General features: G+C 46.2%; 10 protein-coding genes across 10 annotated transcripts; 5 read left to right on the plus strand and 5 right to left on the minus strand.

The window, feature by feature from the left end:
- Window positions 1-176: 176 nt before the first annotated feature.
- N7474_008978 (uncharacterized protein) lies at window positions 177-1,601 on the plus strand (the record flags this gene model as incomplete). The annotated part of the gene is made up of 3 exons (XM_057200388.1): window positions 177-464; window positions 515-1,300; window positions 1,353-1,601. The coding sequence occupies 3 exons, from the start codon at window positions 177-179 to the stop codon at window positions 1,599-1,601; spliced, it is 1,323 nt and encodes a 440-aa protein (XP_057051089.1).
- Window positions 1,602-3,619: 2,018 nt separating this feature from the next.
- Window positions 3,620-5,135, plus strand: N7474_008979 (uncharacterized protein; the record flags this gene model as incomplete). The annotated part of the gene is made up of 4 exons (XM_057200389.1): window positions 3,620-3,814; window positions 3,916-4,011; window positions 4,184-4,279; window positions 5,061-5,135. Coding segments are annotated over 4 exons (462 nt in total), but the record flags the coding sequence as incomplete, so codon positions are not given.
- Window positions 5,136-7,828: 2,693 nt separating this feature from the next.
- N7474_008980 (fungal specific transcription factor domain-containing protein) lies at window positions 7,829-8,467 on the minus strand (the record flags this gene model as incomplete). The annotated part of the gene is made up of 1 exon (XM_057200390.1): window positions 7,829-8,467. The coding sequence occupies one exon, from the start codon at window positions 8,465-8,467 to the stop codon at window positions 7,829-7,831; it is 639 nt and encodes a 212-aa protein (XP_057051091.1).
- A 59-nt stretch (window positions 8,468-8,526) lies between these two features.
- On the minus strand, window positions 8,527-9,173 carry N7474_008981 (fungal specific transcription factor domain-containing protein; the record flags this gene model as incomplete). Its single annotated transcript, XM_057200391.1, has 2 exons — window positions 8,527-9,025; window positions 9,079-9,173. 2 exons carry the CDS (start codon window positions 9,171-9,173, stop codon window positions 8,527-8,529), a joined length of 594 nt encoding a protein of 197 aa, XP_057051092.1.
- A 1,246-nt stretch (window positions 9,174-10,419) lies between these two features.
- Window positions 10,420-11,986, plus strand: N7474_008982 (uncharacterized protein; the record flags this gene model as incomplete). The annotated part of the gene is made up of 3 exons (XM_057200392.1): window positions 10,420-10,730; window positions 10,789-11,281; window positions 11,351-11,986. 3 exons carry the CDS (start codon window positions 10,420-10,422, stop codon window positions 11,984-11,986), a joined length of 1,440 nt encoding a protein of 479 aa, XP_057051093.1.
- Window positions 11,987-13,713: 1,727 nt separating this feature from the next.
- On the minus strand, window positions 13,714-15,570 carry N7474_008983 (uncharacterized protein; the record flags this gene model as incomplete). Its single annotated transcript, XM_057200393.1, has 5 exons — window positions 13,714-13,820; window positions 13,906-14,121; window positions 14,200-14,474; window positions 14,543-14,879; window positions 14,952-15,570. The coding sequence occupies 5 exons, from the start codon at window positions 15,568-15,570 to the stop codon at window positions 13,714-13,716; spliced, it is 1,554 nt and encodes a 517-aa protein (XP_057051094.1).
- Window positions 15,571-16,185: 615 nt separating this feature from the next.
- N7474_008984 (uncharacterized protein) lies at window positions 16,186-17,664 on the plus strand (the record flags this gene model as incomplete). The annotated part of the gene is made up of 1 exon (XM_057200394.1): window positions 16,186-17,664. One exon carries the CDS (start codon window positions 16,186-16,188, stop codon window positions 17,662-17,664), a length of 1,479 nt encoding a protein of 492 aa, XP_057051095.1.
- A 908-nt stretch (window positions 17,665-18,572) lies between these two features.
- Window positions 18,573-19,952, minus strand: N7474_008985 (flavin-containing monooxygenase; the record flags this gene model as incomplete). The annotated part of the gene is made up of 2 exons (XM_057200395.1): window positions 18,573-19,693; window positions 19,754-19,952. 2 exons carry the CDS (start codon window positions 19,950-19,952, stop codon window positions 18,573-18,575), a joined length of 1,320 nt encoding a protein of 439 aa, XP_057051096.1.
- A 1,104-nt stretch (window positions 19,953-21,056) lies between these two features.
- On the minus strand, window positions 21,057-21,383 carry N7474_008986 (uncharacterized protein; the record flags this gene model as incomplete). Its single annotated transcript, XM_057200396.1, has 1 exon — window positions 21,057-21,383. The coding sequence occupies one exon, from the start codon at window positions 21,381-21,383 to the stop codon at window positions 21,057-21,059; it is 327 nt and encodes a 108-aa protein (XP_057051097.1).
- A 989-nt stretch (window positions 21,384-22,372) lies between these two features.
- N7474_008987 (SDR family NAD(P)-dependent oxidoreductase) lies at window positions 22,373-23,339 on the plus strand (the record flags this gene model as incomplete). Its single annotated transcript, XM_057200397.1, has 4 exons — window positions 22,373-22,396; window positions 22,493-22,867; window positions 22,958-23,096; window positions 23,158-23,339. The coding sequence occupies 4 exons, from the start codon at window positions 22,373-22,375 to the stop codon at window positions 23,337-23,339; spliced, it is 720 nt and encodes a 239-aa protein (XP_057051098.1).
- Between the last annotated feature and the right edge of the window lie 366 nt (window positions 23,340-23,705).

Below are 23,705 nucleotides of genomic sequence, written 5' to 3' on the forward strand. Positions count from 1 at the left end.
TCTCTTCGATCAAGTTTTCTCTAGGGAATTGTATTCGAATTTATGAAAAAATAAATATGGCTATCAAAATCCGAGGTCTCCGACCTGTTCGTCTACACTCCCCGTATTGGCAAAAGTAAGTACCAAGAATTGCCCTGAAGTGACTTTACTAAACCAATGCTTACCCAAGTGTCATAATGGGCATTATCGTCGCTCTGACAGCTGGGCTTTATGAAGCCTTGAATTTACTAGGAGCTGGTGGCGGCCGTCCCAACTCAGCACAAACAGTACAAGTAGTGAATGCTACGCTGTGTGGAGTATGGGTCCTCGCATCTACTTTCAGTGGCAGCTTATTGAACACAATTGGGCCCGCTGTCACGGCTTGCCTTGGCGTTCTGGGATACATAATCTATGTTGGCAGTCTTTGGTACTTTGACAGAACTGGCAATGAAGGATTCCCAATTTTTGCCGCTGTTGCCATCGGAGTAAGCCTAGCTCTGCTCCTTTAGCGCGCTACTGTACTAACAACAAAAAGATCTCCGCTGGTTGTCTCTTTTGCACCATGGGATACATCTCTATGTCTTATTCCATGGAACAAGAACGAGGAACATTTATCAGCATGTCATTCAATCTTCAAGCTTTTGGTGCAGCTGTCGGTGGTATAATTCCTCTGATAATTAACCGCAACTCCAACGAAGTAGCTGGTGTTCCCACAGCAGTGTACATCGTCTTCATCATTATGCAAGGGTTGGGTGTCTTTTTGTGCTTTGCTCTGCAACCTCCTTCGAAGATACTCCGTGACGATGGCACCCAGGTAGCCACTACCCGATCTCGTGGGTTCATTGAGGAGCTGAAGTCAAATTTAGAGATTTTCAGAGATTGGAAGCTCCTGATCATGCTTCCGGCTTTTATTCCCTCCGAATGCTTCCTTGTGTACGGTGGTTCAGTGAATGCTTTTCATAACAGTTTGAGAGCAAGATCTCTCCTGTCATTCATTGCCGTCGTGGTGCAAATTCCCGCAGGCATCGGTCTGCAAAAGATTCTGGACCATGAAAATTGGTCGCGCCGTATAAGAGCAATCACCGGCCTCGCAGTTGTTGGTATCCCATTGATAGCTGCGTGGGTTTGGGAGGTCCTGCGGACTCGCGACTATGACCGCTCTAACCCACCCATTAGCCCAACTGATTGGACCGACGATGCCTTTATTCCTATCTTCTTCCTGTTTATACTGAACTGGGTGGCTAGTGTTCTATGGCCATACATTATTCTTTATTTCCTCGGCTGTCTGACAAACTCGCCTCGCAAATCGGCAAACTATGTCGTGAGTTGACGTTTAATCCTGCTTTACTCTACGCCTCTAACAACTCTCCTAGGGTGTTTTCCGTGCCGCTCAAGGGGCGGGAGAAGCTATTTGCTTTGGTGTTGACTCCCTCGGTGTCCCTTACATCAAGGAGGCCGCCGTTCTCCTCGCCTTCTATGCCACTGGTGTAATTGTATTCGCCTACCTTGCGGTGTTTCATATCAGAGAAACTGAATACTTCGTTGGTGAAGATGGTGTTGTCGTACCAAAGCAAGTTTTGGAGGGACACAGCCGCGATAAACAAAAGGCTGGCGAAGAGTAAGATTCGTCTTTTGGTGAAAAGAAGATTGTGTGGGAAATGCTATACCACTAGACGAAAAAGGACTATAGGCCCCTGACTAGTGTCAGGGTAATTTCACCATACCCTGCGCTGGTTGTACTATAGATTCGGGCAATAGAGGCTCATAGTATGTCTCCTAGTGCGACACAATATGATTCTAAGACTAATCGCTAGCCCCTACTCCCCGGGGTCATTCCCATCCAGGGGTCCAATGGCGATGTACGCGACCACATTGGCCGCTCGGTGCGACGCTAACCTTCACCTGTGTGTGGCCGCTACGGGCTGCCGGTCGATCTGATAGATCGGATCGATCCCTTGGATTTGATATCCAGTTCAAATCGATCATACGCACGCGTCGTGTCGCGTCTCCATTGACCATGGGGTGTTATGGGATCTTCGTACGAAGTCCTAATATTGTTGTACTCAGTTGAAGCTTCGTGACTGCTGACCGGCTTTGCGTTCTGCCGTGTTTTTCCCTACATCATTTTTCCCCTTTCTTCTTTTCTTTCTTCTTTTCTTTCTTCTTTCTTTCTTTCTTTAATGAATCCTTCTTGTGCATGGGACACACTATCAATTGGGACACACTATCAATTGATACAATTTAGTCTGATCCTTAACAATTTGTTACCGAACACTAAAAAACCACCATCTAAAGCCTACCGCTATGTGCAAAGCTATCTCTAGCACTGTAGGCTTCGGTAGAACCCACAAATGGGTCCAAACCTTGGACCTATTACCCGACCCGCGATGGGTTCGGGTTGAGACTCGCTAACCCGAACCAGACCTATAACCCGCAATGGGTACCTAAGGAATACCTATCAAAGCCTATTTTTGCATAACATAGAGGTCTTAGCGTTCATAAAACAATTTTGGACCTGCTGTGGCCCAGGTAGAGGAAGTCGCTCGGAGAGGTTGAGGTAGGCTCATTAAGCTGGAAGTCTACTGATGATGTAGACAGAGCGCGACTGGTTCGGTGCAGGGACGAAGGCCCCATGGTTGGGCTTTGGTTGGAGGGACTCGGTTGGGACGACTGGTCTTCCCAAGCTCGAGGGTCTAAAACTGCTTTCTAATCCAAATAAAACGCTATTATTTAATACTGTTCTCGTCATGACCTTGATAGATCGTAGTCAATTATCTTAATATAATGAAATCTTAAGAAATTTATTTGTATCCTAGTTTAATTATTAAAAAAAATGATTATTTAGGCTAAAGTAGAAGCCTATATTCTTATTGCGTTAATGCTTTACTAGTATTTAGATTTTTAATGTCGTAGACGCGGAAATATATTTTAAATATAAAGCAAAGCCGATCCATCTTCATGCCCATATTGTAATTTACACTTGAATAGTTATTTTAACTGATTTAGACTAAGTCATAGATATCAATCAAATCCTTGAAATATCGCTGTTATGAAATTAAAATTTGTTTACTACTTTGATGAGTATACGACAAGTTAAAAATCAAAGTCACTAAGTAGACTAAGCCTACGTGTTCACATGAATAGATCTATAAGGGTTGGGGGAAAAAAAAGGGATTTAAGAATGGCGGGAATGGGTTAGGGATGGGTTTCTTGCTGGTTTTCGATGGGTCGTCGCAAGTTCTCGATGTGGTTTAGCGGGTTTTCAATGGGTTCTAATGGGTTGAGTAGATTAGACCCACTACGATTCTATCTCCTTACCAATTAGCAAGGATGTCTTCTTTTGATACACTGATTTAGTCTATCAGAGCCCCTACTTATAACTAAGTGAACATCATTCCCCTAATTCTATACGTGTCCCCCTCTCCTACTCTCTATTTTGTAGTCCTTTCTATAGCCATTTACTCCCCTTTAGCCATTATGTCTCAAAGCTAGCAATCTGACTCTGCTTCGTCTCTTTATGATAGTGAAATAGACAACCTCGGCTATCTTCCGCACTCGAATCTACATCACTTAACTCTGGAAGCTTCTAGTAGCTAGTAGACGTTCGATTCCCGTTATTTAGACTTTCGTCGACTAAGTTTACTACCTACGGTCCCTTCCTCCCTTACACACGTTGTCCCTAATCGACGAAAAGTATAAGTTCTCTACGACAAGATGTCCCATAACGATTGGGTTGAATAGTGGCTTCAGACAGATTATAGAAGCAAGAGTAATATTCGTTGGGACTCAAACCATCAATCGGCCGCTTGGACTCATTTTAACCAAGTCGCACATAGTATGAATAGGGTGCTAAAGGTTATATATAGGCGCTATAGAGTGGTTCCTGAGTATCTATCTAATTTGATCTCTAAAGATGAAAGCAAAAGGCAGCGTTAGGGCACCTTAACAATAGTCAAGTATATTAAGAGTGCGGCCAACCAAAGGGCCGCAAAAGGCCTAAAGGCAGAAATCAGTGGGTTTCTACAGAAAACGGTTAGTTTATATATTCATTTTGAATTTACCTCTTCACTAATTCCATTAGAGAATTTTAGGATCATCTCGTTCAATCAGGGTTCTCTTAGGAGATCTAGGAAGAGGAGATTCTATAGTACATTACTATTATCCATCTTCATTTTCATCATATTGAGTATCCTAAGTTCTTAAGCTTAGTTCGAATGACTTAGTCTGCCCCATCGCCTCCTTATGTTCCTTCCGCAACTACTATCCGACGTCGACTACAAACCACGGTCAAAGAACGATAGTAGGATATCTTTCGCAAACTCCCTTATAATACTACGCTATCGATCGCTCTTAATTGGTAGACCCCTCTATTCAATCAGGCGTTCATAGCGATCACTAGCTATTTCATCGATGTAGACTAGGTATATTACGAGGTGTTACTTAGTTTTAAACCACTTTATGGGACACAGACATACTCTAGTGTAAACCTAAGTATTGTTGTCATAGATACCTATTAGGAGCATGAAATACAAGGTTGGACATTTAGATTAACAACCGACAATACATCTAACAATAAGACTTTGACTAATGCTCTCTAGCAAGCATTTCTAGACGAAACCTATGTCATCCGAATTATATGCCTTACTCATGTTATCCAATTAAGCCTTAACTAGCTATTTAGAAAAATCAAGGTAGTTCCGCATAATGAAACTACTAAGACATAGTAGATAGATGAACAATTCTTACTAGCTCGTGCAAATGCTCAATCTAAAAAGTGAAAGATTTCTACAACCGTAAACAAGGTAAGATACCTTACAATCTATGTGAATACAAGCCCACAGCACCGGCACACATTTTATAATATCTAGCCAACAGAAAAAAAACTCGTGCTAATCTAGGACGTTAAGACTTAGTGGAATTCTACATTCCTAATGCTCCGTCGCGCAAAGCGGCGTTAGGTCATTTTTACTCCTTTTTACAAGGAGTATGAACGTAAAGATCTCATAATCAACGATGAAGAATAGCACTAGAATAACTACTTTCTCTACATTATAGAGCTATTCTTTATCTATACGACCTAGCTTAGCAAAACCCAAGATGTCACAGCACACTATGTCTTTAAGATCTACAACAAACTCTTTAAGCATCTTAAGTAGTCAATAAAATAGCTTCGTCGATAAAGTATTCCCTAGAAAAAACAAATGCTAGAAGCACTCGAGGCTAGTCGATTGAAACTCGATGAGTATTATTCTTAAACGGACCATATACAAGGGCGCATCTACGTATCATAATGCTTACGCCGACGAACAAGTTTCAATTCTTCTTGTCTAAGGACTAGGATAAGGCATGGCGCGACACCTATCGGAAGGCTATTAAAGATGTTCTAGTCCCCTATAGGGAACGCCTACCCATGGGGGTTACTAGGATTAGGCTGGGTCCAGTAGATTAGAGATTCCTTAAGTAATGGAACGCCGACCCAAGCCCCAGTAGCCTTCGTATCCACGTCCCAGTAAGCATTCTGTAGTCAGACGTTCTTATATTCATTGATGCCCACATTTAACTCCCGAACCTTAGACCATAATTCCATTATTAAAGGGTGGCTGTAGGGATCCAAAATCAGCTTAATCTTTTGATAGGGTGCGACCAACGGGTCGGACAACGCTTTAGAGACCACTAGGGGTTAACCACCAACAAGTAATCACATATCTCCCAGTCAATAGTTCGAGCTAAGAATACAGGGTAGCATTCAGGGGGTTTCCAATACATCCTATCAGACTTTAAGCACCATCCAGTTTGTTTTCAATATACATCATTTGCAGCATTCACCAGAATATACACCACCGTCACATACATATATATACACATATAGTTAGTGCATTATATAAAATTCTTGGCGTTGAGGATGTTACTTGGAAAGACCCTGTCCCATATAATTCACAGTCCACCTGTTCCTAATAGGAACTTGGTATCCACGGTTAAATTAGAGACTATAGCGACGTAAGATCGACGGGAACCACGGATCTTCCTAGGTCCTACTATGGTCAGATGGTCCGAAAAGAACCTTAGCTAGTTACGTCAACGGTGAAAGGGGTATTTCCCTATATTAAACTATCGCGTTTCCAGAATCCGCGCACTCTCGAGTCTGTTTGCGCCCTATAGTCTGTCTGCACTCTATGGCGTTTGTGCCGAAATAGATTGTAATTACATGTAACCAGTGTCGTCGATTAATGTGAATTGAACTAGCTACATCCAACTTAAGCAATGGCCTGCGCCGCGATTCCATACATGAACACTCTTACATATACTATACGTGGCCAGGGCCTCCTTGGAGGAGGCCCTAGCATACCCAACTAAATTTGACTAGTAATGAATGAGGAGTTTCCGCACAATTCATACGTATCGCGCGCATGTCAAACCGTCCTCGTTTCTCGTTTGGATAGTGTTCAAGGCAGAAAGCATGCCCTGTTCTATACTTAGGCATTGGTTCACATATTCACCTATAATTACTCCTAATTAGTATATTCCTTATCACTACGTCAAGAAGGCCAGAGAATGTCAATAGAATCCATCTAGATAATTCTTAAAGGTTTAGCTTCAGTGCCAACCGGGGTAGGCATCATCAAGCATTGAGATGACTATGTCGGGAGTCCCGCGTTTCACAGAGGCATATTGTCGGTTTCAAAGTTGTCAAACTTGATATTTGCAGACCTTCTTTCCATAAAAGCTCTATATCCATTTCTTTTTACCTTTCTTTGGAATGTCTTACTCTATGCAATGAGCATCTAGGGAGAGATCGTGTTGACTCCATTAAAGTCGCCTTTCAAGTTGTTTCGTACAAATGCTAAAAGCGAGTTCTCTGCAATACAGGCGTATTATGATTCCACAGCTACGCTGACAATACTCCTATTCTTCACAAAACCGTACTGTAGTGTAATGGGTTCACATCAACTTTACTCAAACCAGAATGGGTCAGACAGACTGAAAAGTGTCCGCTACTTGCTGACCCGTGAAATATTCAATACCCCATGTGCTCCAGTCATTGATGAAGATACTGCCAGAGTTCTCTGGCGGCCCTCCACCCAAACCATCGCTGTACATCAGCTGATGATAGCTATCCATCGCTGTTTCTCCGTGTGGTTGCACGAAGTTGTTGCCCGCGTTGTCATGTGTGTTAGTCGGGTAAAAGTGCGGTTCAAGTGCCGATGTATCCACGTCGCCACGTTGATCGTCGACGTCGTCAGAGTTAGACACAGGAAAGGATCCGTACTGTTCAATAGTCTTTCTCAAATAGATGATGTGGCTTTGATGTTGTGAGTAATCGTTTCTAGATTTGACTTGGCTGTACATTTTCTGGATTTGCTGGGCCACTTGAAGCTAACAAGGACCAGCCCGATGGCTTTAGGTTAGCACTGGATGCTTAACGGACAGAGACAAAAGAAAATACAGTGACAGAACTCACCCAAGCATTTCCTAACGGCCATAATTTAGCAAAATCACCAAGATACTCTAGATCTTGACGTGAGAGTTCGGCAGCACAGATTCTTTCACTTGAATTTGGATGCACCCACGGAAAAGCTGCGAGGTAGACATTCATGCTTGCTGCAGAGAAAGCACTGTAGCCTACAATCGGAGTCATGAAAGGTATGTTAGCGGCCTTCATCTCTGCCAAGAGTGTCGATATCTGCGCGGCTGCGTTGAATAAGATCGCTGAATACTCGCTCCACCATCCCGGAGGTGCTTCTCTGACCAGTAGAGGAGGCTCGACCGGCCCTCTCAGCCCGAGGCGATCTGAGGGGATGAATGGTATATACTCCCGATAAAGAATCAGTACACTAATGAAGTACTGAAGTCAGCATTCATCTGTTGAACAGGCTGAGAACCAGATTTCACCGTACGTTAGATAGTAGATCAGATTCACAAACGCAAAACGCTCTCCCTGCCGCCTGTGAACATATATGCAGAGGGGCGTCTCCGGGTATTTTAGTCGAACATGTAGCATATCCCGCCACTGGTCCAACTCGGTCTGGATCTGATACCATGTAGAGCCCGATTCCCACGGACACGCTCCAAGGGCAGAGACCTGCCGGCGGCCACCGTCGGCCATCCACTTGCACGTGTGTGACCAAATATCGAGACTTCGTATCGTGATTGTGTAGTAGTCAGCAATGGTAAGTCTCCCATTAATATCGGTCGAATTCAGATCTATAAGCTGATTGTATGTGATAGACTCGGATGGTGTAATTCCAAGATCAAAGTCATCTTCACTCGCAGGTAGGTGTATTTTCATTGCAGTTATGTCCAGGCTCGATGGGCGATCTTTACCACAACTCATCGTTCGATCCATGATAAAGCAGGCCCAAATCGTTCGTCGCTGGATTTCGCGCTTCCATACCATCTTTCGCAACTGTGTAGTTTTGGATGCATGACCTTGAGACGTCAAGGCCGTGTCTGAAGCGGCTTGTAAGCCTTGAAACATGCGAATCGCCATGCCTAAGACAGTGTACGCCAATGGTTAGTGTGCCATTTTATATGTAATTGTCCCGAAGCTCAGGGGTGCTTGCCAGTATACATCCACGCAGAGAAGCTGTTTCCTTCGCCCCATTCATATTGCGCAATCAAAAGGAGACAGTGGACCATTTCAATCTCCGGCTCTTGCACGATTTGCGGCCATAGATTCTGCTGGACGAAGGTGGCAAAATCCTGGCTGGTCGCGTTCCAATTGTTGTATTCGCTCGATATTGAGGGTATGAATCTGGCACACAATGCGAAGATAGCGGCCAGCTTGATGACAAGTGATCGCCTCTGCGAGGTTCGGAGCTGATCCAGGAAATCGGCAATGTGTATAAAGCTGAATTCAGGAAATTTGCGCGCAAAGATCTCGACTGCTTCGGTCACAATGTGATCCGGTACGTCGCAAAAAACAGGCTCGTTGGTGTAGGAGTATGAATGGGAACGGGCAGAGCTGGCCTGTGGGGCAGCGTTTGTCGTAGCTGTTACGGCTGGAACATCAGGGACTTCGGGTGAAGCAACATGGCTCGCTGCTGCCCTGGCAGCTTGTCTGCGTGCGCTTCTTGACTTTGGAATAAGCTCTTCCAGGACGCATTGATCACGTGAACGACCCGCCCGGAGGCAAAGCCGACATGGATTTTCACCATCATGATGTGAACATCGGACTTTAGATCTTCTGTTTCCATGATCCTGATTAGCAAAAGAGCACCTCCAAGGTTGGAAGCGACGTACCGACACCAATAACACGAAGGCCTAGACCGCATGTTGCCTTGCGTGGTAGGCGCACATGCTACAGATCAGTAAGAATTACGAGAAAGTGGTATGTCGACAGCGCTTGGGAGATGTAGTCTGCACGCAGGATGCAGGTCAGGTCGACAGTAGCTGGTGGGTCAAGCTACACCCGGCGGGAAAATCTATTTTCCAGGTGTAGAGAATGGATCACGAAGCCGTTCTGATTGGCTAACTAATTTAAATACTGAGTTTGGCATTACCAACCCTTTCATTTCTCTCAGTCTTTACCTTCTACCGATAGTGAGTCCCCCCTCCCATCTTCATCCCCCCACAGCCCATACCCGCACTAATAGGCCCCTCCTGACCAGTAATTATTATATTATAAATCATAAAATGAATCAATGCCAAAAATCTATTATATAAATATAATTCTATATGAGTGGTGTTTAAGGGAATCAATTTGGCATCAAAAACAATGTTCGGCGGCGAGGTGGCCCGCTCGAGTGGTTATATTACTATGTAGAATTGTTCATACAAGATAACTTGTGCAGACGACCTGGAAAAATGTCGTCATGACTTGGACCGGCTTCGTTTCCCTATTGCTGACTGGCCCGTCAAGGTTCCTTAACTGCATCGGTGCGAACTCGCAGACAGCTGGGTAGTCGTGTTGGACTTTCCACTAGACTAAAAAGCATGCGATACTTTTTAATCCATGAAAACCATTTATAATCTAACAAGTCGCTATGCGCTTTTGAGGAAACAAGACAAATGCCAACAATCCTCATCTTCCCCGCGCCTGTATCTCACGTGGTTTGCACATCCATAACGGTTCTTTTTGAGCTGGTGGACACGGTTTCGGAATATGTCATCCCGGTCATTGCGAACATCCCGACGTTCGGAATGATCCCAGTTTGATTCTGTGCTTGCTCTAGTGCCATTCTTTCGCAATGAGAACTTCTGGCCTGCCGAGACGGATTATCCGAAACGCCTTTGAGCCGCCAGTACTCGTTCGAATGTGCATTCTTGGAACGTAACTCTGCAAAAACTCCCCGGTGTCTTGGCAGCATGGGGCGCCTCACTAGCCCAGGTTTATACAAGTCGCTTGCTTCGCCCTGTATGCTTTGCCCTATATAACAGAGCGGTCACTTCGGAAATTTACTTGCCTTCCGGACTTATATCTCCGTCTGAGTATTCTCCAGTATGGACTGCATTCTAAAAGAGGGCCCTGTGGACCGAAACCTCGCAGTACGATCTTTTAAAGCCATCGACCGCACTGACACGGGACGAAATGCAAGCACGAGCAGTACGCACATCCAAGCCTATGCTGAAGCTACTCTTGTCGAGGCTCGAAAGCGGTATTTTGAAAACAATAACAAATCCCACGCAGTCCATCAACAGGCCCTTGCCTGCCTTCCCGGGGGTAATACGAGGACAGCGCTTTATTCGTCACCGTTTCCTCTAAGCATGGTGTCGGGAACGTGTTTCACAGTCACCGATGAAGATGGACACAAGTACAGAACCCTCTCATTTCTGCGAGTCTGCCGCCTTATGCTTACTCGAGCTTGCTAGGTACACAGACCTGGTTGGCGAGTTCTCTGCAGGTCTTTACGGTCATTCAGAACCTACCATTCGAGACGCCCTCGGGTCCGCCCTAAACCATATTGGCCTGAACCTCGGTGCGCATACAAAGTACGAGGTTGAATATGCCTCTCTCATCTGTTCCAGGTTTGGGTTTGATCGCGTCCGATTTTGCAACTCGGGGACAGAAGCGAACATCAACGCGATAATGGCAGCACGCTACTTCACTCGAAAAAGGAAAGTCGTTGCTTTCACGGGCGGGTACCACGGCGGAGTTTTGAGCTTCCGCGATAAGCCAGCGGCGAACACAATCAATGACACTGATTTCGTGGTAGTCGAATACAATAACCCCGAAGCAGCTACCGCTGCAATTGAGGGAGACCCGCATGTTGGCGCAGTACTTGTTGAAGCCATGCAGGGTGCGTCAGGATGCATTCTAGGGAGGGATGAATTTCTGCATGCTGTGCAGGCGTCGACGAGAAAAGTAAAGCATCACCAGAAGCAAAGCACAAAGGCATATTAATCGCTGACCAGTGTATTTCAAAAATCACAGGTTGGTGCTGTCCTAATTCTGGATGAAGTTTTGACGTCACGGCTCGCTCCTGGCGGGCTTCAAAGCATCCTGGGCCTACAGCCTGACATTACTACGCTTGGAAAATATCTGGGAGGGGGTCTCGCCTTTGGGGCATTCGGTGGAAGGAAAGAAATTATGGATGTCTTCGATCCCCGTGCTTCGAGATCCCTTCCGCACTCCGGAACATTCAACAACAATACCCTGACGATGCGAGCCGGTTATATAGGACTGTCGAGCGTCTACACACCAGATAAAGCAGTTACTTTCAATTGTAGCGGTGAGATTCTCCTTACCCGTCTCCAGGAGCTGTGCAAGGGAACGCAGTGCTGTTGGACCGGACGCGGATCGCTTCTTGCATCACACTTTACACAGACCGGGTCCGAGGATATCGTGTCCATCTCCGATCTCCGAGAGAACGAATGCTTGAAGGAGCTTTTCTGGCTTGAAATGATGGAAGACGGGTTCTGGACCACGAGAAGAGGGTCGGTAGCGATCATTCTTGGAACTCCTCAGGCTGAATTAGACCGCTTCCTTAGCTGCGTCGAGCAATTTCTGCTACGACACAGAGATATAGTCGCCTTACCTAGAGGCCATGATCCAATCATGCGTGCGTGATCGTGCAATCAGGGGCTTGGTAGCATGATTCCACCCCGATATTTCATCATGTGTCTTAGCAGCTAGGCCTAATTCGAATATCGTTGAAAGCTACTGTAAACACACCGGAACTCCTCCGCCCTTATTAGTTGACGGATCATGCAACCTCTACACTGTCAGGCAGCCCGCCTCAAGATGCAGTGCTGAAGCCTAGACCAGGATTGAGACAAGCTTGTCACACTGTATTTAGTAGGAGCCTGCTGCGCTGAGCTTAGCTCTCTCTTCCTCTTACGAGGCTCGTTGTGCATAGCCAACGGTAACACTCTCTTTCTCTCCGCAAATATCCATACACCTTAAATATGGATTATACATATAAGTATTCTTAACTGCTAGCGAATGTTGGTTCTGCATATTATCGGAATGATGGCAACCAATCATAATTACTCATTGTGAGCAACAGCCATCAAATGAGTTAATAAAACCTCCATACAAGCAGCTTGGAATACACTCTCCATTGAACATTATAGTGGATGAGAGTAACGGTATTCATCGAATTTTTCCATCAGCGCACAGCATGAACTTATTAAGTCACCAATCTGGTTTCTCCTCCGGCCATTTTCCATGTTTTGATAATGTCTAAGTACTGCTCTGAATGAAATACTTTATATATTAAAATACTGTCGTCGCTTCATTCATCAAACCGAGAAAAAGAAAACCCACAATGCGGTGATGTCACTCATCAATCCAAGAGGTCTTACCTGCATGCATACCATTAAACAACGTCTTGATACCAATAAGGCTTTTCAGGTAGAGTATTTTGATTTGCAGCGACTGATCATGCATCATACACCGTCACCGTCAATGGACCCACTGCTACATTCGAAAGAGTTGGGCCAGTCTATTTCTAGCCAGCTATATGGAGGGAGATGAGATGCGAGAGGTGGTCAGCGATGTAGAGCGGTCTTCTGGTAGGAATGACACTCGTGCCTGAATTCCGATTCTGATTACTTAGCTGCTGCAAAAACACCGTTTCTAGCGTTCTAAAGCCGTAGAAATCATTTATTTTCATGACATTCAAAAATCGCTGTATGTTCTCGGAGCCTCAGCGCTAGCGATGAAATCGTAGGCTATGTGACAGGACCAAATAGGGTTGCGCATTTTAGTATAGTTTCATATTTCCTCCTGGCTACTCTTCGGTAAGCCAACCAGAATTTTGATTCTGAAAATGAATCTCGTTAATCTGAATCGCTGACCAGCCTTTTTCATCCGATCAAGCACATATTCAAGTCGTTCTCCATATCTCACTCACCCTGTGATTCTAGCCAAGAGGCCAAGTACTCTACTTCAGGTCTAGGTATCTCGACAAAGCCGTTGTCAGATTCATGTGTTGCAAAGGCGCTACAAATATAGATTGCTGCTTTCATTAGTTTCAATGCCGGCGGGACTCCAGGTGTCTTTGCTAGTGGTTGAAGAAGCAGGCTCGCGGATCCCTCAGCCATTATACGAACGATGACTAAGATAAGCATGAATTGGCTTTGTTCAAGGCACACGGTAGCTTCAGGGTCGGACTAGGTCTTCTGAGCTTTGGCATTTCATTGATGAACGATTCACGTTGTTTGCTATAGAAGGAAAAATCTCAAGTATCAAATTCAAGACAAAGGCCCAAAGATTCAGACAGATTTTCCCCCTTGGAAGATGTCGGTATACTCCGATATTTGCGTGATAGAAGCAAAAGATCAAAAGGCGAATCATTCCCTAAACTCAATGATGGGTCCTTCGAAGTGTTTGCAGGCATGCGCAAACCAGTTGCCGATACCTACTAACACCGCTATAAAGACCACAACGGCGGCATAGTCTACAAAGAGGGTCCTGGTTAGCGCACATTTCCTACAAGCATGCGTGGCAAATTCAATTGGGATAGGTGAGGTTGCATAACGTACTCATCGAGGATGCTGAAACTGGAAGGTTCGGAGGGAACATGAAGAAGACACAAATGAATATTGCCCAACAGATAGCGACAAAGTGGCAAAAGTAGCCGACCGGGTTTGAGAGACGGAATTCTCTGTCTTTCGGCAAGTAGATGGGCGAACGTTTTTGCCAGACCAGTAGAGCGATGGGAATTGCAAATGCGAACTGCAAGAGCTGGGACGCAATACCTAAAAGCGAATTAAAGGCTAGCGTGAGGAGAAAGATCAGCGGCTTGAAGTCTCGAATAGAAACGTCTTCTTACGTACCCACGGTCGACACCAAATACAAACAACCCAGAAACCCCACGATCACACCGTCCGCAATAAGGGACCAGAGTGGGACTTCCAGCTTGGGATGTACTTGCGCCAAGTAGTGCGACCAGACGAAGGCATTGTCTCTTCCAAGTGCCCAAGTGAGGCGCGACATCGTTTGCACAGTCGCAACACAGACGATCAGGTCAATCGTGAGGAGAAGGACTATAAACGTTGTCGCGGCAGCAGTAGATTGCGTAGCTTGCATCCACAACTCGTAGATTGGAAGCCTAGCAGAGTAGACTCGATGGTGAGTCCAAAATCAGACTCTTAAGCACCCAAGGCGATGGGGACGTACCTAGTCGGTGTTGCCACGACTATGTCAATATCTTGTATGCAGTAGACCGTGGCGATCACAAAAAGAAAAGCCGTAACGAAACCCATACCGACTGTGTAGCAAATTGCACGAGATACTGCTTTTTTCGGACTCAGTGTTTCCTCAACCAGGTGCATGGTCGCGTCTAGGCCGCCGAAAGAGAAGGCGGGGGTCACGAGCCCAGTGATAAAGCAGATACTGTCGGTCCAACCCGTGTTGTTCGTGAAGGTTGTCCACACGACGTTGCTGGGCTGCCTCCTCTCAGCTCGAGCAAGACAAACGATTGGAATTACTATGACGCCGACCATGGAAAGTAAAACTGCCAGAAGACATTAGCCACCTTGAAACTGATGCTTTCAGGACATAGCCCGCTTAAGGGAAAAACACTGACACGCGACGTTGTATATGCGAGGATACTTTTTTACCAAGCAGATATTGTAGACTGTTGCAAAGATATTGAACGTCTCATAAAGTAGAAAGTAGTGCCATCCTTGTGGTACATAGTCTGGGTGAAATTGAATCACGAGTGCAATAATAATTTCTGCGGTGATGAGGAATGTACCGGCCGAGATGGAGAACCAGGCGCAGAGAGAAGCCAGGCCACTAATGTAAGAGAGTGATTTTCTCCATCTGGCCGGGGCAAGGATATATGCGAAGTGATACTGACCACCAGCTGTGGGATAGACGCTGATCAACTCGGCCAATGTTAAGCCCGTGCAGAGGTATGGGAGCGCAACGACGATAGTGCCATAAAGCAAAGTAACTGTGCCACCCTGAATAATGGCAATGACCGAGGAGAGTGACAAAGCTGCCCAAGAGCTACTCAGGCTGAAACCAAAACAAATCAGGCTGATGACATTCATATCACAGCGGAGGTCAGAGGACTGGAGGTGGACGACGACTTGGGGTTCTTCAACAACAATGATACTATTGTCATCCGGCCCAGTATCAAGTGTTTTATCGCCGACTGTCTTCATGCTCCCTTTAGTTTCGGCTGCCGCCATCACCATGTTGAAACCAGTAGCTCCAGTAGACCCAGCAGTGAATTATGAATAAGCCTTACAGTCCTTGGTCGATGCTGCCATCTGGAGAATCGACGCAGAGATATACCCGACGGTGTCTAATATGCACGTAATTGATGGAAGGTTTCGAGGAGCACACAAAATTAATACAAGTTCGCCAGAGTGTGGAGTGCCCCCATGCCGATCCGCTGCTACGGAATCGAGATTGTGGAGAAAGCAAAAGTAGCGATCGGTAGATATCGTATAGATCGGGATGCTTCTTGCTGATAGGCATGCCAAATGAGATGATAGCCGTGGCCCAGATTAGGCATGTTCGCAAAAATTCAATGTAGGAAAGCGCCATCGCGTTGCCCACTATCCCGTCACATCAGAATTGGTGTCACAATTTGCCGGTGGATAGCCTGGCAAGACAGTCAGGTCTTCGGCCTATGACTACCAGCATCGATGAATCTCCACTGCGTGTGGCGAGAATACCCCGAAAAGTGCCGAGAACAAAAAGAACTGATCATCTGGTCTAATGCCTATTTTCTTCGCTCTCTCTACCGTTTTACAATCCCTCATCGACGTCTAATTGAGCAGAGAGTTGCTCTCGGGTTCCACGGAATGGCTCTAGAGACTCAAATCGACACTGCCACTGTCAGCAATACAGTACCGTTCACCTCCAGTGTTACGACATCGTCCAATGTCGTACACGATGCAGCTCCGGGTCTTCTACATCGCTCCCTCGTTGAGTGCCCTTTCAAAGTCACTGATGCCTCTGGAAGCTACTTGACTCTGTCCGATGGACGTAGAATCCTCGACGGCTGTGGTGGTGCCGCTGTTGCTATACTTGGCCATGGCAATCAAGAAGTCATCGAGGCCACGGTGGCCCAAATGCAGAAGGTATCCTACGTTCACACTGGTACCTACACTACAGACTCCGCTGAAGACCTGGCCGAGTGCATACTGTCCGCCCCTCACGGCATATTCCAACACGGCCTTGAGAAGGCGTATTTCGTGGGTAGTGGCAGCGAAGCTGTGGACACCGCTATGAAGTTGGGCCGTCAGTTCTTCTGGGAGCAAGGTCAGACTCAACGCGTACATTTTGTCAGCAGACGGAGATCCTACCATGGGAATAGTATAGCTTCCATGTCGATATCGACCAATCTCTCGCGCAAGACGCCCTATGATGGAGCTATTACCCTTCCCCATGTCTCCTACGTCTCGCCAGCTTACGCTTATCGAGGCCAGCGCGAGAACGAATCCGAGAGTTCGTACGTGGCTCGCCTCATTGGGGAACTTGACGATGAATTTCAGCGCATCGGTCCTAATAGGATCGTTGCATTTTTCGCCGAGACCGTCGTCGGTGCCACAGCTGGCTGTGTCCTCCCGCCTCAGGGATACTTTACTGCAGTCCAAGGGCTGTGCAACCAGTATGGAATCCTCCTCGTACTCGACGAAATAATGTGCGGCATGGGTCGTACCGGCTCTTATTTCGCATTTGAGCAGGAAAACGTTCAACCGGACATTGTAACGATCGGAAAGGGCCTGGGCGGCGGCTATGCGCCCGTGGCAGGCGTGTTGATCAGCAAAAAGGTCATCGACGTGCTCCGTCAGGGGTCGTCCGGGTTCAACCATGGTCACACGTACCAAGCGCATCCTGTCTCGTGCGCTACGGCCCTCGCGGTGCAGAGGATCTTGCATCGAGACAGACTAGTTGAGCGATGCGCGGCGATGGGTTCACAGCTCGAGACTCTGCTACGGTCCACGTTCCAGGGCTGCAAATACGTGGGTGACATTCGAGGTCGCGGTCTTTTTCAAGCAATTGAGTTTGTAGCCGATCGGAAGGACAAGAAACCACTTCGGCCGAGCTTACTTTTCGCGACAAAGGTTCAACAGGCGACGTTCCACAGAGGTGTTGCAGTCTATCCTGGCCCGGTGACGACCGAGGGCTCGGACGGGGACCATGTGCTTATTGCGCCACCGTATAACATTAGCGCAGAAGATATCTCGATTATCGTGAAGGCACTCAAAGAAGCGTATGACGAGGTGGAGGCACAGGTAGATTTGGGGTGCGACTGCGTATTGTCAGAGCCTCGTTGAGCATTTATTATACACTTCGTGGTCCTAGAGAGTTTTGGAAGTTTTTGTAACGTGATCCGTAAATGCATTGGTCACTCATTATATTGATTTTGAGCTCCACAAATATTAACATGAGCTGTTATGAAAAAGGTATAAAGCCCATACAGTATTGTCATAAACCAATACCATTTCGGAGATCTTACATTTAGGTGCAGGAATCGATAAACAATGGCTAAGCATATAGCTGACTCTTCTTGAGAGCGCGGAATACTGGCATTCAGGGAGTGAAATAAATGAGTGCAATGGATTTTGTGAGATGTCTGAAAGTAGAAGTAATGAGGCTATCGAAATGGACTATCTAGACGGCTCTTGGAGAGGGAGTGTCGCATGACCGCGGCCATGCGATCTCAACAACTATCAATCTGACTATTACCTAATTAAGGTGGTTTCTTTTCCCAAGAAGGAACAGCATGGAAATCAATGCAGAAATCATTGCAGAAACGGTAGTCATTCGCCAGAAGTACGGGTAGTGCTTTTGACCTTTCGAACTCTTCACATCGCGATAACGCCAATGTGACCAAATAGGAAACAAACATCGTCTCCAGAAATCCGCAGGCGTCCACGGATAGAGTGCTGGATTCCAACCCTTGGAGTTCTCAAACCACTATATAAATATGAAGAGTTAGAACATTTCTTTCCCAGAAAAGAGAGGTAATGGCTACTATCACTTAAAATTGAATTTTGTGATACTTCTGGTACTTACGTTCTGACATGAACCTTTGTGCCATACAAGCTTTTTAAGTTCAGCTTGGATCCTCATCACGTAGTTGGTTTCGGCCTCTTCAGTGACAGCCACACTGTCTGCTTTACCTTGAAGCACTGGCTTCAGGATGCGTAGTGCTTGGTAGATTTGACTTGAAAGGCAAATATCAGTAATCTTCGTAGTTACCGCGGAGGTGGGACGAGACGCACTTTTCCAGCGGCATGACAGCAGATGTATGGCCAGTGCCCGAATTCGGGCCCAGAATGAAAAATAAATTGGGGAAAGGTGCCACCGCTGTTCCATTGTACGCCCCTGGTCCACCATATTTCTTCCAGTAGTCTGTGAGATCGCAGTTGTCCCTGCCAATGATTACGCCCCTGGGCAACGGGGCGTGAACGTTGAAGCCATTGGCGACAACGATGACATCGGCCTCGATAATGCCGTCATCAGTGCGGATCCCGGCTGGAGTAAATTCACGAATAGGGCTGTTGGTCAGGGTAACTCTAGGGTCATGGAGAGCTTGGAGGTATCCCGAATCGTAGATGCGTCTCTTACAGCCGATCTCGAAGTCTGGAATGAGCATACTGTGGTACTTTGTCGGAGATGCGGAGCGCATGTATTCCTCGACAAGCTTTCTCTTCTTCTCGCGCAACCGAGCACCCTTGGGAGTCATCTGAACGGTCGAAAACTCTTGCTCGGCGTAAAGGAATATGTGGAATCGGTGTAATTGTAGTGCAAACGGTACATTCTTGAAGCACCACCGCATGAACTTGCTGTAGTGAAAATCCAAAGAGGGGTAAATCCACTGTTTGCTCCGCACAATGTTAACGACAGCGGCCACCTTACCCGCCCTTATGAGGGCTGGAACAATCTGTGCACCGGTACAACCATTGCCGATGACGATGACTCTTTTACCATCTAGGTCGACGTCGTGGTTCCACTCTGCGGAGTGGAAGATATCTCCTCTGAAAGTCTCTTGTTTGGGAAAGGCAATTGGGTTGGGAACGACTAGAGCACCGCCGCAGTTGAAGAGGACTTGACAAACGTGTTTCATCGGTTGCTTGGTCTGGAGATCTCGAAGCCAAAGAGTCCATCTTTGAGAGGAGTCATCCCAAGCAAATTTCTCAACCTCGACTTGGAAACGCATTCGTTCCTGAAGCCGGTATTTGCTAGCGACTTCATCCAAGTAGATCTTGAGCTCCTTGTGATCAGGTAAGAGCTTGGTCCAATTCGGGTTTTGCTCAAAACTATACGAGTACAACGCAGAAGGGACGTCGCACGCACAACCTGGCACAGTATGTGAGTCATGCACCGACTAAGGTATTTAGGGCAGAATGTTCAATTCACCAGGATAGTTGTTGGCAAACCATGTCCCGCCAGAGGATGCTCGTCTTTCGAAGAACTGGACATCAGTGATACCGTACCACCGATATAAACTGGCACCGAGACCGATGCCTGAGAAGCCTGCTCCTATGCAGCCAATTTGTGAGAACGTTGTTGCCCCAGGAGATACGTCGCTTGACGACTGGGCGGCCTGCTTTTCCATCGCTGTCTAGATTGATTGAATTGAATGCAACGGCAGTGCGAACGCTCGGTGGCTATTACCTTCGGAATCTTGTGCAAACAAGAAATTTTTTGATGGTCTGAGCTGAGCTGTTTGCTAGTGTTCAGGGGCTCCTAAATAAGGCCGTTATTTACGTGCACTCACTTTTTCCTTCTGTCCACGGCGCCATATACCACGTTCTGGCGCTTTATCTGGCCACAGTATCCACTGGTCTGGGTATGCAGACAAACTGATGTGCACGGACTCGAGTAACAAGCGCCGGCGGTCCTTCTCCTCCTGCTTGGCCTTCCCCGCGTTTGGTCCACTGCGATCATTGCGAGTATTCCGACAACCACTCATTGCGAGTATTCCGACAACCACTCATTGCGAAAGATTTCTTTCCGCCGAACATCTTAGAACAGTATGACAAAATATAATGTACGTATCGTCTCTTGATCTAGTACTATAGTGCAGCCAGGGTTTTATTCCTATGGGACTCGCATAATCTATTCTCACTTCTTCGATGCAGAGGCCTGAGCTGTGCTGAAATATTGTTGGCTTAAGTGGAACTTCACTAGTCTGTGACTTTCTCCTCTCTTTGCTGGGCTAGACTGCCCAAAACAAATGAAGGCTTTCTACAAAATTCTATTCCCCAAAAGTGGCACTATCTTAAGACCTTTGCACTTGAGCCATAGTGACATGTGGGATAGAGCTTCCCGTGAGAGAATTCAATCAGTTTCCGCTGTAGTGACTGCTACCAAGTGACTCTATGTCCATGTTGCTCTTGTCCGTGGACGCTTAGAAAGTAGATGTCGGTCACTTCATGATGGAACTAGCTATCCTGTAATAGGACATTAATATTCTGAATCAATGGCCGATGACAGCTATTTCAGGGGCCAAGAAAAAATCCAGCTGAGTAGCAGCCCCCCCCATGAACAAACAACCTTGTTATTGATAATAAACATATTATTAGAATTTAGAAAGATTTTATTGAAAACTGTGTAGGGAGTGTCTGCATAAGGGATACATTTGTTAAAAGACAGGTTTCAAATAAGCTAGCCGTTTAACTGTTTAGTTTTGGTTCTAAAGAACTTGGTTTGATATTCATTACCAATTTGTTAATCCAGGATTTGGCTTGTGGAGGATAGGGTCAATCTCCGCGTTTGATGCGACCAGCCTGAGCCTGGGTGAGCTAGACTTGAAGACTATATAACGGCAGGCCACATTCAGGATTCGGACAATGTCCGCAGCATTGGCAGAGGCTGGGACTCGTTGCGTGTTGCGTTTTGAGATGCGGTTGGGGTCAAATATACCAAGGGGTAGAAGTGTATCGGACTCAACAGAATATGCCGATGAGTAGACCCTCAGATTCTTTTGATCTGGCTCGTTGTGGTCTGCAAAGCGAGGAATCACACTGGACGACCGCTTAGGCATGTTACTTGTTTCTAATTTTGTAAAAGTCTCTACGAAACCTCAATTCCCCACCGAATTTGGAACTCCAATAAATCCAAATAACTTTACCCCACACAATATATGTCTAATCTTGGTGTTTTTAGCCTATTTTAACTGTAATTTTGCATATTCTTTTGTTAGCTTTGGTCCCTTTTTAGCCCTCTAATACCTTATTATTTGAAAATAACAAGAAAGGTGATTGATAGATACTCAACCCACTTCGATAGCTGTAGAGCCGCTCACGAGTTGGGTTGAACCCGGAAAAACCCGACTCATGAGCAGCCCTAGATAGCTGAATAGGTAAAAACTTTATCCTTTTTTATTATTAAGTAATATGTTGCTTATCTCTTTCTGTATAAGACTTTAAACGGCCAGATCAAAGACTCGATTCCTTATTATTCCATTTTATATTTTGTTAAATGGTGTTAGAAATGGTTAAATAAAAGAATTCCTACGGTCCGAGTAATTTAGATGATGGAAATACCAGTTCTATGCTTTCTAATAATTAAACCCCGGGTATAATGGTTAACACTTTTTTCAGTGGTATTACCACTAATTTAAGCTAATGGTTTTCGTGGCATGATTTAATTGAGTTGAAAAAATAACGCAGAAATTATTGTTGTGGTGAGGAACGCGTAATTCCCGGATACTTTTCCGACGCCACTGAAAGTCTAAACGCCCGTGCTCGTCACGGCACCCAGGGACAGATAAGGGCAGGGCAAGTCAGCCGATAGCAGTGATTGCGATAGCAATTAGACTGCGAACAGGCCGCACCGTCAATCCATATTGCGGGGGGGATGAGTGCGCCCGGTCCCTCATCATATATATGAACCGTAGCATATCGCGCAGAGCAGAGTTGACCGACATAAGAATCTTTCAAGGCCCTTAATACGGTGTATAAACTGGGTAGCCGAAAGTCTCTTGTTGAACGATAGACCTATCGGCCCGACAACTTCGAAGTCACTGTCGACATGGCGTCCCTGCAAGGCAAAATTGTGAGTTTGAACCCATCTTACGCAGGTACAACATCACTGCCACACGTCGGCGAGGCTTGTATTTGCGAGAAAATCAGAGCGAGGCTGATCTATTAGATCACCGTCACTGGTGCCGCCTCTGGCATGGGATTGGTTATAGCACAACTCCTTTCGAGCCGAGGGGCAATTCTTTCGCTGGCAGACCTGAACGAAGCTGGCCTGGAGAAAGCGATCGAGACGCTCTCTGGAAAAGGGCATATTTATGCCGTAGTTGACGTACGCAAGAGTGACGCAGTTGAAAGTTGGATCAACAAAACATTCCAGGAACTGGGCAGGATTGACGGAGCGGTGAATTTTGCCGGCATTGCTACTGCTGCCAAGCTCATGGACACGACGACAAGTGACTGGGACTTGAACATGGATGTGAATGCTAAAGGCGTCTTTCACTGTCTCAAGGCTCAACTTGGGAGAATGAAAGATGGCGGAAGTATCGTAAGTTTGGTCTTTGCGACGTATTCTGCTGAACTCCTCAGGTCGCGTTGGGGAAGCTTTCAGACTCACTTACGCTTTTTCAAATTGTAGGTGACCGCTGCAAGTGTCGATGGGCAGATAGGGTGGCCAATGCTTGCTGCCTATTGCGCCAGCAAACACGCCGTCATCGGTTTGATGAGGGCTGCAGCAAAGGAGCACCCCGGAGTAAGGTTGAATTGCGTCTCGCCAGGTAGGATCAATCGTGATATTTGGCCTTGTTTCCTCAATTTTCTGATTTGACCCTCCCACAGGCTGCGTGGACACCCCAATGACTGCCGACGAGGAAGTCTCAGCGTCTGAGCTAGCCTCTCAGACTATCAAGCGAAAAGCAAAACCGATCGAGATCGCGAATGTTGTTGCTTTTCTGTTGAGCGATGAAGCAACGTTCATCACTGGAGCTGTTTACAACGTGGACGGAGGTTGGCTATGTTGATTTCGATGGAAAAATCCCAAACCTTGTTTTGGATGCAATCGGGAATGGTCCTCTTTGGCCTGCGTCTGCTTCGTTCACTTTTGACGATTGTTTCGCTTGTTTCATTACCAGCCAAGGAAAGACCCACTTAAGTTGCTAAACGCTTCGCCCAATGTTCTATTTCAAGAATTTTTTAAAGGGACTGCGCCAGCGATTCAAAGAGTAAGGTAATATTATATTGAATAGGTCTCCAAGAATGCCTAGTAACTGCCAAGTATTGCCTCCTCTAACTAACTCTAAATCAAGTAGGAGTGCCACCTGATGGCCATTAGAGCTCTATAGATGAGAAATTCCCACCATGCGCAGAAAACAGGTACCTGCTCAACA

This window comes from Penicillium riverlandense, assembly GCF_028828495.1.
Source record: "Penicillium riverlandense strain IBT 135883 chromosome Unknown utg000007l_segment0_segment0, whole genome shotgun sequence".
Classification (NCBI taxonomy): Eukaryota; Fungi; Ascomycota; class Eurotiomycetes; order Eurotiales; family Aspergillaceae; genus Penicillium; species Penicillium riverlandense.